This window comes from Cynocephalus volans, chromosome 12 (genome assembly GCF_027409185.1).
Source record: "Cynocephalus volans isolate mCynVol1 chromosome 12, mCynVol1.pri, whole genome shotgun sequence".
In the NCBI taxonomy this organism is placed as follows: domain Eukaryota; kingdom Metazoa; phylum Chordata; class Mammalia; order Dermoptera; family Cynocephalidae; genus Cynocephalus; species Cynocephalus volans.
Window position 1 is genome coordinate 55,937,713 of NC_084471.1, and position 11,869 is coordinate 55,949,581.

General features: G+C 41.2%; 1 protein-coding gene across 1 annotated transcript in view; it reads left to right on the forward strand.

Annotated features, from left to right (window-relative positions):
• Positions 1–2,826, forward strand: part of GNS (glucosamine (N-acetyl)-6-sulfatase) — a 39,864-nt gene extending 37,038 nt beyond the window's left edge. The window contains exon 14 of the mRNA XM_063075957.1: positions 46–2,826. Coding sequence (XP_062932027.1) covers positions 46–124 — 79 coding nt within the window. The 3' untranslated portion in view covers positions 125–2,826. The remainder of the gene's footprint in view (positions 1–45) is intronic.
• Positions 2,827–11,869: the final 9,043 nt, after the last annotated feature.

The window sequence follows — 11,869 nt, forward strand, 5'->3', positions numbered from 1 at the left end:
GCGGCTAGCTAGAGTTAATGTGACATCCTTTTTTTCCCTCCCCAGTTACAGGTTTGACCCTCGTCTCATGTTCAGCAATCATGGCAGTGTCAGGACTCGAAGGTTTTCAAAACATTCTCTGTAGTGACTGCGCCCAGCCTCTGCAGTTGGATCCCTGCACGCCTCTTTCTGATGAAGTGATCATAGTAGGTGTTTGTAGATAGTCTTCAAGCCCATGCCTGGAAGAGTTTCTGAACTGGTTTTGTTTGAAGTCCTGTTTGAAAAAGCAACCCGATCAGCTGACTTCCTTTTGCAGCATGTTAAACTGTGAACTCTACCCATATGTCAGGAGTGTCTATCCCTGTCTCTTCCTTCTGCTAATAACAACACTCCCCAGATCTTTGTTCTCACTATGTCCTTTCTGTCCTGGAGCCACAGTTCTTGATTATTCCCCATGTGGTCAAAGTCTGAATTTGTAAACCCATTCAGATAAGTGGCAATCTCTTAGGGCAAAAAAAAAAATCCACAAAACACCTTTTGGTACATAGCTTGACCTCAAATGAAAGGACCTGCATAGCATTTCAGATTGAGCACTTCACTATCAAAAATACTAACGTCACGTGGCTTGAAGAATATCAGTCAGAGCTGAATGATCTGATTTAGAGCAAGTACCATTGTTTTTAGATAAATAGAGAGATATTGTTTAGAACATCCATCACAGTGTGATAAAGTCACAAATTCAAAACTTGTCAACCAAGCTCTGTTTATTTATTTTTTTAGAATTCTCAGCTGATGCTGCTGTGAAATAGCTTGTGGTAAAAGCTAATTCCAGGTAGCTCTTGAGGGTGATAGCTGTGTACTTTCCAGTGGCTGCTGACCACATGGGATGCCAATTAACAGCAGAAGTATTAAAGAAATTTCTCTTCTCTTGAGATTTTCCCTTCTGAGATCTGAAAAATGAAGTGGCTTAGGTACATCAACGGGGGGAGACTGCAAAGGACTGGTGTTTTCTGAGGGCCTATCTGTAGACAGGACTCTTGGGTTGGCAGGTGGAAGGGCTGTACTCGGGTGAATGAAATAAGTGCCTGTCCAGCAGGAAGCCTGAGTTTCAGTTCCTTGCATGAAGTTGTTTGACTCTCTCTGCATTTTGCTGTCATTCTGTTATTTAAGGTGTAAAAATTTCTTACAGTTGGTACAACGGATCAACTACTTTATCCTACCTTCTCCCCTTCCAGATAGGTTCTTTGTGAGTTTTTGGAGTCTTGAACAATTAGGGCCCCACTCAGTACTCCCCTGTCAAAATCAAATCTGTTTAGAACACCTATATTTTTGTTTCTTGGCTCAAGAATCAATTCTGTTTCTAATGTTTTCTTCACAAGTCTTGGTGGTATGACAGCAGGGGAGGAGGAAGAGCTGTAGTTTATAACTTGTTCAACTCAGGCAACAAGTGATTTTAGCTTTACTTAAGGTCTTCAGTCAGGCTTTAAGCACTTTGTAAGACATGGCTGTGAATAACTTTTCTATCAGAATTTCCACACAGCCATGTTGAGTTAATAGCCATTGGGTTTGTTCCTTTACCTCACATGATCCCAACAACTGTGGTGGTATCTAGAGGTGAAATAGGCAAGCAGAATGAACACCTCTGCTGTGAATGTTTTAAAGAAGAAAATTCTAAAAATTTTGTAATTAAAAGCAAACTACATTGTTGAATATGGATATGAGCTTTATTCTCCGTTTTGATTCTTATCAGTCAACTTCCACGTTAATGAAAGTTGACCATAGTTATTCCCAAATAAAAAGAAACCAACTCTTACCAGGTCTTGGACTGTGATGTCATATTATTCAGTTTTACAATGCTGGTTCCTGAAAGCAGGTGATGTTTTAAGAGTGACACATGTCAGCTGCCGATAGCATCTCTGCCAACTGTTCTTAGGTGCAGCCGATGTGTTTGGGTGGGGGGGATGTGGTGAAGGTCTCTCTGAATCTCTTCTATTTTTGGTACATTTCCTATTTAACCTTTGAATAGACTCTAATTTTTATTTTTTCTTTTAGATTGGGTTTATTCTGGATCTGTGCTAAAATAATCTTTCATAAAGAGACCACAGTTTATATAGCCTAATAGACTACAAAATGCACTGATGTTTTCAGAATGTTTATGTACAAGGGACCCACTGCAAGAGGCTTGCCTTGTTCTCTTAATTGGACTGATTTTGATTTTGATTAAATCAGTTTCCCTTTAAAGAAGGTCAGATTCATGTCCATTGGTGTCCTTCAGAACAGAGAATCATATAACCATCAGGAATGAACAGAGGTCTTAGGAATGAAAGAGATTTTGCCTTATAAGATTTCCTGTTACAAAGCTCTCCCTCATATACAGTTGCAAATTAGGGAACACCTTTTGAGCATCTTTGAATTTGACAAATGGTACTATTTGCAAACATATTTTGATTGGCAACACTAGGGTTTTTGTACAAAATAGTAGTGATAGCCATGGAAGTTATATTTTAATCTGAGAAACGTTCTTAAATTTTCAAGTGTCTAAATTAAGGATTAGTGCTTTTTTTAATGAATGACAGTAAGTTTTGTCCCAGGATCCTTATTAAGAGAAAACAAAGGATATTTCAACTGACCAACCAATGGAATTAGATGGGTATATTTGGATTCTTTAGTTTTATCACCAATTAGTTTTTACTGAATTTTGTAAATTCCTATGTTTGCATCATCTGTTCTTAGAAGTTATTCTGCCCTGGCTCTGTGTCTTCTCAGTCATTTGACTTAGAAAGTGCCCTTCAAAGGATCCTGTTCACTGCTGCACTTTTCAATGAATTAAAATTTATTTCTGTTCTAGTGGGAATGTGTCCTTTGTTTTAGTCCACAAGTAGTTTTGACAAGATGCTTTTTTTTCTTGATACTGTTTAATGTTTCCATCACTCACCTAGTACTGGAAATGGGCTGTTTTCCTCATTAAATTCTGTAGTCTCCACCTGCATTGCCCTTACATATATGGTCCATACTGATTGATAATCCCTGAAAGAATCACTATGTGGGAGATCCTTCTTGATAAATCTTTATTCATTTATAGCTTTGGAGAAAGTCTTATCTTGGCTGGTTTTCAAACAGACAAAGCTCACTTTCGAAGGTACTTTGCCTTGATATCCAGTCATGTGATCCATTGCCCTAAATGAGGAATGACTTAAGGGGTCAACAAATTTTCTCTTAAAGGGATAGATAGCTCATATGTTAGGCTTGCAAGTGTGTGGTCTCTGTCACAGCTCCTTAACTCTGCTGTTGTAGCATAAAAGTAGCCATAAACAATATATAAATGAATGTGTGTGGCTATGCTCCCATAAAACTTTATTTACAAAAACAAGTAGGCTATAATTTGCTGATCCCACACCTGGTAGATTACCTCATATCTTAGCAATTCTGAATACCAAGTAGAAAATAAGATGTTAGGAGACACCTATAAAGTTACCAGATTACTATCAGGAAAATGGATAATTTGGGTATGTGACAATGTTGAAGTCACTTATAAGGGTCTAGGATTTGATTTGACCCTTTTGGGGCTGGCCTGTGGCTCACTCGGGAGAGTGTGGTGCTGATAACATCAAGGCCACAGGTTCGGATCCCATATAGGGATGGCCGGTTTGCTCACTAGGTGAGCAACAACACCAAGTGTTGCTGACAACACCAAGTCAAGGCTTAAGATCTCCTTACCGGTCATCTTTTTAAAAAAAAAATGATTTGACCCTTTTTGCAAGCTAATGAGTTAGCCTGTTATGTTTCATGGATGCTGGAAAAAGACATGAGACTCCTGGGCTAGAGACAAAAGACTTCCTTATAGTCCAGCAAGCAGCATGAGCCTGTCAGTTCACTCTTGCCCCCAAGTCCCACAGATGTAATGGAAAGGGCCCAGATGGATGCTGCGCCTGCAGTGGGTTTTGTTAAGAGGAAAGGGACACTGAGCTTGGGGAGCCTGCTGTTTCATAGCAAGCACTAAGCAAGTCTACTCTTTGTTCCAGAAGGTGGCTTTACTTCATCAAAGTTGCTCACTGCAAACACATCCCTGAGAAATGGCCTACATGAAGAGCAGTCAGGGCCTTGAATTATTAGCATGCCCAGCAAGAATGCAGGGATGGTTAAGGCCCATAGTGGATCATTCTCCCAGCACCCCTGAGCTGTTCAAATAGCAGGGGCTTACCTGGCTGGATATTTCCACGTCCCCCGCCACAAAAGCTAGAAAGTTAGATCAGTCCAAGAATAGCAATTGTAGACCTAAATGCTTAAATGAGATTTTTTTTTACTTTGAACTTAAGGCCAAGAAACTGTAGGGTAAGTAACAAAGATGGGTGTTGGCCTTTTACATTTCGAGACAGAAGATACCAAAACCTTAAAGCAATGAAAAGGTAACGGATATCATAAGGTTGAATGTCCAGGTCGGGCTTAATTTTAAGAGGTACCTAGTCTGACCTTTGTCTAACTACTGGAGAAAAGGTGAAGAGTCTCTGATCACTGACCAGGTAGAAAAACAAGATGTATAGGGCACCCATCAGGTTGCCTAACTACTATAACAAAGACAGGAAATTTAGTTATATCACAATGTCAAGTCGTAGATGAGGATGGCCATTTGCATAGACTCACAAAGTGAGGGTGTGTACAGCCTCTACCAGATCCACTTTTCTAACTTATCCCACCTATTGCCACTGAGACTACCCTGCCCCGTAGAACAAAAATCCATTTAGAATTAGATTTTGGTCATCTTTTTCTACCTCCAGTGGATTTAAAGGGCTGGTCATGTGTGTACCTTGAAGTCATTTGAGGCAAGAGCCAACAATCAGAACCCGAAGGACACAAGCTGAAAGTGCTGCCCACACTTCTACTGATGCCTGGGAATCACCACAGAGGCCAAGACACAGAGGTGGGGCCCGGGCACTAGTTCCTGGAGTATCATAGAGTAGATGACAGTTTTAAGTCTTTGAGAGGAAGATTTCATGATCACCTCTGGTAAGACCTGAGATCCATATATGTCCTCTTAACTGCAGCTCTAAGTGATGGTGACAGGTCCTTAGAGGATAGATAGAGATAAATCATGCTTGTAATATTTTGTGATAAAAACAGCTCCACAGGTTTTTCCCTCAATTTAATTTACCCAAACTCACAAAACTAATCAGTCAGCATTTCAAAAAAGATCTGACTTCAAAGCTATGTTTTCATTAAACTCTGCTGTCTCTGTGGTCTGTGAAGAATTTGTCCTCCATGTCCCCCATCATATATCTGAGTGCCTACTCTGCCTGGCAGTGAGCTTGGTTATGAAAGGAATTACTCTATTTCTCCAGAATATTATGTAGATTGAAAAGAGAACTTCTCTCTGATACGCATACTTACAGAGAAACTAATTTGGTGCCACTACTATTCAAGTGGCTTCTAGATCCCCCCTACAGCATTGCTGGTGGGAAAGAAGTAAAAAGCGGGCTCCTCTCTCTACACCTCACTGACTAAACTATTTCCAGCACGGCTGTGGTAGGAGCCTCCAAGATGGCTCCTAATGACCCCAATGCATCAGGGTTGGTCCACATGACCAATACAGTAGACCACATGTGATGCTGTGTAACTTCCCAGACTAGCCCATAAAAGACATGGCCACTTCTGCCTTGCTCTCTCAGATTACCCTGGGAGAAACCTGCCGCCATATCATGAGGACACTCAAGCAGCCCTATGGTGAGGTCCCCATGGTGAGGATATGAGGCCTCCTGCAAGCGACCAGCCCCGACTTGCCAGCCATGTGAATGAGCCATCATGGAAGCAGATCCTCAGTCCAGTCGAGACGGCAGATGGCTGCGGACCTAGCCAACATCTTGATGACAGCCTCATGAGACCCCCAAGCGAGAACCATCCAGCTAAGCCACTCCCAAACTCCTGACCCACTGAATATAATAACGTGATATAATAAATGTTTAATGTTGTTTTAAGCTGCCAATTTGGGGGTAATTTGTTATGTAGAAATATGTGACTAATATAATGACCAAAGCTAGTTTACCAAGAGAGAAACAGGGCCAGGCCTTTTGCCAAAACCCATCCAATTATAGGTACCTCGGGCAGGACAAAGCTGGCCAGCAGTGGAAGCTCAACTTGTCTCCAAAGCGGGGGAAAAGAAGTCTTATGTACTTTACATACTCAAAGAATATAAATAACACTGGTTCCCACCTATTGTTACTAAAACCAAGTAGAAGCTTCGTTGTTGGAATGGTTGCTAAAATGTTCTCAGCACATGTTGGAAAATATTTTAATGGATTCTTGGCTGGCAGGCTGCAGTCATGAATCCAAGTCTTCTCTCCAGTGGGTTCTCCGTAACTCCCACAAGCTGGTGCGGGGGAGAGCAGAGGCTGGGGAGGAGCAGCTCTTCAGCAGCTGCAGCATGCCAAGATCCTGGCTTGGTTCCCGAGGCACCTGTTGTCCAAATCAAGCTCATCAGTCACTACTCCCTTCCTCCTCCCAGTGCTGGGAAAGTAGCTCAGATGCACAATTAATTCTGTTCCTGCTTACGTCCCTGAGAAAATGGCTGCTATGTATACTTTTGTCCCCAGCTTCCCTGTCACAGCATCTCCCAGATTAGGTGAACAGCAATTTTATTAGACCTGAGATCAACACAACTGGTGTTCTTCCCAGCCGTCTGGCATGAGTACTAACTTCGAGTCATCCATCAGGGCAGCCTTCAGCCTTAGCCTACGTTCTCATGGATGCTCCCACGGAGAACGAAGCCCGTGGTGCCTCTTCTGGTCCTCCACACAGCATGAGATAACAAAAACTCTGGCCTCCAACAATCCTGGCCCCTTTCCTTTTTCCTGTAATGCCACAGAAAACCCAGCTTAAGAGTTCAGCCAGAGGTGAACACTGACTGCACTAGGAGAGGCAGAAGCAGCAGCTCAGGGTCTGCCTGTAGCGGAGCCCTTTCCCATTTGAAAGCTGCGCAAGCGGCTATTTCCAGACCTATAAAATATTTAGTCCCACAAGTTTTGTGCCCTGCAGCTAGGAGAGATGCAAAGTGAGCTAAAGATATGGTCCACTCTTCAAGGAGATTACGATCTGAGGTGGAGGGGCCAGGGAGTTTACAGGCATGAAAACACTAGGGTCAATATCCCCAGCTGTACCTACACGCGGCCCTACGGTTTGGGTCACTCAGCATCACTCTCCACCTCATGCTGACGACAGCAGGGGCACCCCTAGTCCCAGCTGCTCTGAGCATTTTGGCTGTCATCACAGAAGAAAGATAACACTTTGTCACTGTACTTACAAGGAGCACAAAGGAAGGCACTGAATGATTTCTTGGTCTACCAGTGGCCCCAGAATCTTGACTGTTTTGCTTTTAACTTTATTTCCTTTCCTAAGCATGAATTTTTAAAACAAAAATTAAAAAATTTTCTGCTTGGAAAAATATCCATCTTGGAAATTGGCATGTAGGATGCTTCTAGATAAATGTGTCAACATGATAGGTAAACATCTTGGCCCAGTAGTAAAGCAGCCATAACACCACTGTAAAAACAAGAGGTTAGAAAGTAATACCACCTTACGTTATGCCAGGATTTATGATGTACAATTACCTCACATTCATTATCCTATCTGGCCCTCATAACAGCCCTGTAAGGAAAGCAAACAGGTGATGTCCTCTGTTCAAAGGGAGAAAAGGAGGTTCAATTCAGAGCAATTGCCATTGTAAATTTCAACTCCACCTTTGACAAAGATGAGAGAGACACCATAATCATAATTCTCAACGAAATAAATGTATCCCTGTACTGGCCAGCCACCAAAAATAAAAATAAAATGTATAGACCCTACTGCATTTCCAATGTGAAAGTAAGCTTAAATGTTAAATTAGAATATCACTGATCATATGTATTAAAGTTATATGCTGCTGATGGCTGTAAATGCTAATTCCTGAGGGAACTGAGAAGTTGGGAGCAGCAGCAGCAACATCAGCACTTGCCATTTGGTGCTTAGCAAACTATTTAGAAACTAGGCAAAATGTGTGATAGAACTCACCATATTTTTTGCACAAAACAACAATAATTTTTAAGGAAATATTTCAATGCAAGGACTTAAAATATGAACATATCGAGTTATATCCATACAATCTATAGCGATGTCACCTCTCTTGTTCCTGATCAATCTTGGCTAGAGGTTTATCAATTCTGTTGATCTCAAAGAATCAACTTTGGTTTCATTTAGTTTGTTTCTGTTTTATTTCATTAATTTCTACCCTATTCTTTATTATTTACTTTCTTCTGCATCCTTTGGGTTTAATTCGCTTTTCTTTTCCTAGTTTCTTAAGGTGGAAGCTGAGATCACTGATTTGAGATCTTTCATCTTTTCTAAAAAATATAGTTAATGCTATAAATTTCCCTCCACTATTTCCATTCTTGATCCCACGGTAGAAATAGGCACAAGAGTATGGAGCTCATGTAAACAAAGACAATTCTTTACTAAGGGAAAAGGGTTACCATGAAGCATCCAACAGCTGGAAAATGTCAGGAAGGTTCTGAATTTACTCCGTCCATCTCCAAGGCCACATAGCCTCTCTTCTCTGCTTCTCTGCTCCATTCTCCTGCTTTCTCTGCAGTCTCTCTCTGCCCTGATAAAAGGTTCGGTGGTAGGCTCAGCCCCCGGTCTGTAAGTATCCATGACTGACTAACTAGAATTCTTGTTACTTTATGTAAAATTTTGAGAAAGTAATTGATACATGGCATTATTGCATCAAAGATCTAACCAAAAACCAATTAGCCATGGCCCCGAGGAACAGGGTCATACTGTATACAGAATTGTCCTTTCCAGGGCTGAGTGAGGCAGGTCAGAAAGCCTATCTGCAGGCTAGTCATCACTCAGTTTGGAAGGAATTTATTTAAATTTTAAAAAACCAGAGATATGAAAGAGTACTCTGCACAATGATGTACCTCAATCTTGGAAACGCTCTAGGATTTGCAGTTAGTATTTGAAAAAAAATATGGGGTGCTTGTTAAAATGGCAGATTCTCAGGGCCCAGTAATGGAGATCAGATTCAGTAGCTTTGGGTAGTGTACAGAAAAATCTGCCTTTTAAAAATCAGCATTCCCCATAGTTCTGAAGGCAGTCCATGAAGAAATAGTGTGGTAACCTCGTTTTGTCTTGAAATCTCTTCTGACAGATCTAAACTCTGCCTTTTCCCAACTACCAGCTTCATTACAAATAACTTTGCACAAGACTGAATCTCTGCTCAATCACTTGAGTTGCAAAAGGACAAACAATACACATGCAGGGTGGGGGGAGGGCACACGGGTGACAAGGGGACAGGAACATGGTTCCTGGCCTCACCCACACCCCGACACACTGTGTATCTTCCCTGTTATCCTCCTTGAAGCCCACTTCCTCCCCAGCACATACAAACTCACCAAACAACTTTACCTGGAAGAAAGACAATGGAACTTGGACTTTTCTGAAGGCCGATACCTAAATTCCTCAATTTCTATGGTTGCTCTTACATTCTCAGACAAGCATCTTTCCTTGATAAGGCATTAGATGATATGCTCAACCTTACCTAAAAATCATTAAAGTTGGATGCTTCCCTTGCAGAGATCACACATGCAAGAAAACTATTTGAAATATTGGCCATTTTGAAAAGGATCTAAAGACACCATTTATAATTCTGAACAAAAGACGTGAATTTAAGCTGTTGCCTCCCTGCCTGCAATAATTCAAGAATCCTACGTTCTGGCAAGACAATGAAGTCTACTGTTCCAGAATTCCTAGAATTTAAGTAAATTTTATTGCACCTGTAAATAGGAAAGCCCTCTAGAGCAGAGCTCCCTAGAACTCCACTTGAGAGAAAGGAACCACACAGGGCTTAATTAATCCCACATGTCCATTAAGGCTCAACTGAGAGAACAGTGCATATGCTGGGAAAACAAGCCAGATATATGCCACTAATGACCAAGGGGCATTATAATCAGGAGTCCTTGTTTACAAAGATTTAAAAACAATAACAAAACCTCTACTGGTTAAAATAACTCCCTCCCCAAAGCAAAGACAAATCCCAGCTTTTTTTTTTTTTTTTGAGGTTTACGAAGAGTCCTGATGCTTTGCTGTTTGTGTATTTAAAAGTTCTAATGTTCACGGAAACAGGAAGAGAGCACATTTTGGAGTTCAACTGCTGACGAGTGCTACCTCAGCCAAACACGTGAGAAACCACAAGTGTCTTTTGAACACTAAGATCAAAAGGATCTGTCCTCTACTCTGCCATTCTCACCTCCTAGAATAGGGAAAGATTTGCAAAAAAAACCAAAAAACAAAAACAAAATGAAATAAAACCAAAACCAAAACCAACCAAAAAACCCAATCCCAGCCCTGCAGATGGAATTAAAACATTTAACCTGAAAGTTGTTATATAACCCTGCCACTCCCCATCCCCTCCCCCTCTAGCCTTCCCCTCAACCCCCATCCTAATACAAAATTTCTTACTTGAACATTTAATTAAGCAAGTAGTGATTCACACCAGACAAGTGATTTGCTTTGGACGCTGAATATTAGATCACTATGTCCCTTTGAGGAGGATAATCCTTGATTGCGGGGAGGGTAAAATGAATGAGTCAAGCCTTTGCAAATGTTTGGTGAATTCTACAGAACTCCGACTTCTCCCTGAAGCTTTCTTCACCTGGTGGTTCTAGGGAATTGTCTTACCAATTGCAGGGAGGGCACTGGGTTTGGTTACCTGCCCTGTCAGTCTCCCCCATGCAATAGAACCTCTAAATGAAAACACAGGTAGGTTTTTTATTCTATGCAACTTAGTCACCTAAATGGAATGATGAACAACAAAATGGATGAGAAAGCACTGACATCAAGCAAAGCCTGACTGCACCAAAACAGGCCTGCCTTCAACTAAACGGCCTGTTAGAGGCGATCTCACAGGCGTTTTCTCTTTTGATGGGAAGTTTTAAAAAACTGAAAAACTGGAAAGAGCTTACAGGGAGACAGTGGAGAAACCAGGCAGTTCCTGGCTGTGCCACTCACTCACACAGTGGCCTTGGGCAAGTTGCTGCACCTCAAAGTGTCTCTGTTTCATCTGTAAAAGGGGGATATATCTAATAATACCTACCTCATGGGGGAATAAATGAGTTAATACATACAAAGCTTTGAGAATAAATGAGTTAATACATAAGAAAATTTTAAGCACCCCCATTTTTTCAACAAAACAAAAAAACACCTAATTAGGACCATCTGACAATGTCCCAAATGCAGTATACAATTCTATGATTTTGCAACATAGGAATATTTAAACAGTTTATCAATTTGTGACAAATTTCTGCCTAGGGCAGAAAGTTAACTCCCTTTAAGGGATAAAAATTCCAAAACATTTCCCCCTGCACCTTAAGTAGTAACCTAGGCTGAACTCCCAACCTAGATTCCTCTGGATAATTCAGCAAAAAAGGAGAACTATGTAGAACCATAACTTTCTACCATAATAGTTTCACTTATAAAGCAGATATCATACCTGAAATGTTTCCCCTTCACCACCTGGTGCCAGGCTTGCTCCTGTTTCACCAGCCCTCCAGGGGGCAGTGCGGTAGTGAAGACCCCATAGCAACCGCGTTCCCCAGACACTTTCCACCCCATCTGTGTAAGACAGTTATGTAGACTAAAAAATACATTACCCATTTTCTATTAAAAGTGGTCTATTTCAAGAGTAGGAGACCTCAGGGCAAGAATGGGGGCGGAGGGAGAGGATTTCTAAGGAACTGACAAGGTTCTATTTTGGTAGTGGTCACAGCGTGTCCACTTTATAATAAACCGTTTGCATACACTTTTGAATATATGTATATTACACAATTAAAACAATTGTTTTAAGTAAAATAGAAATGTGCTGTAT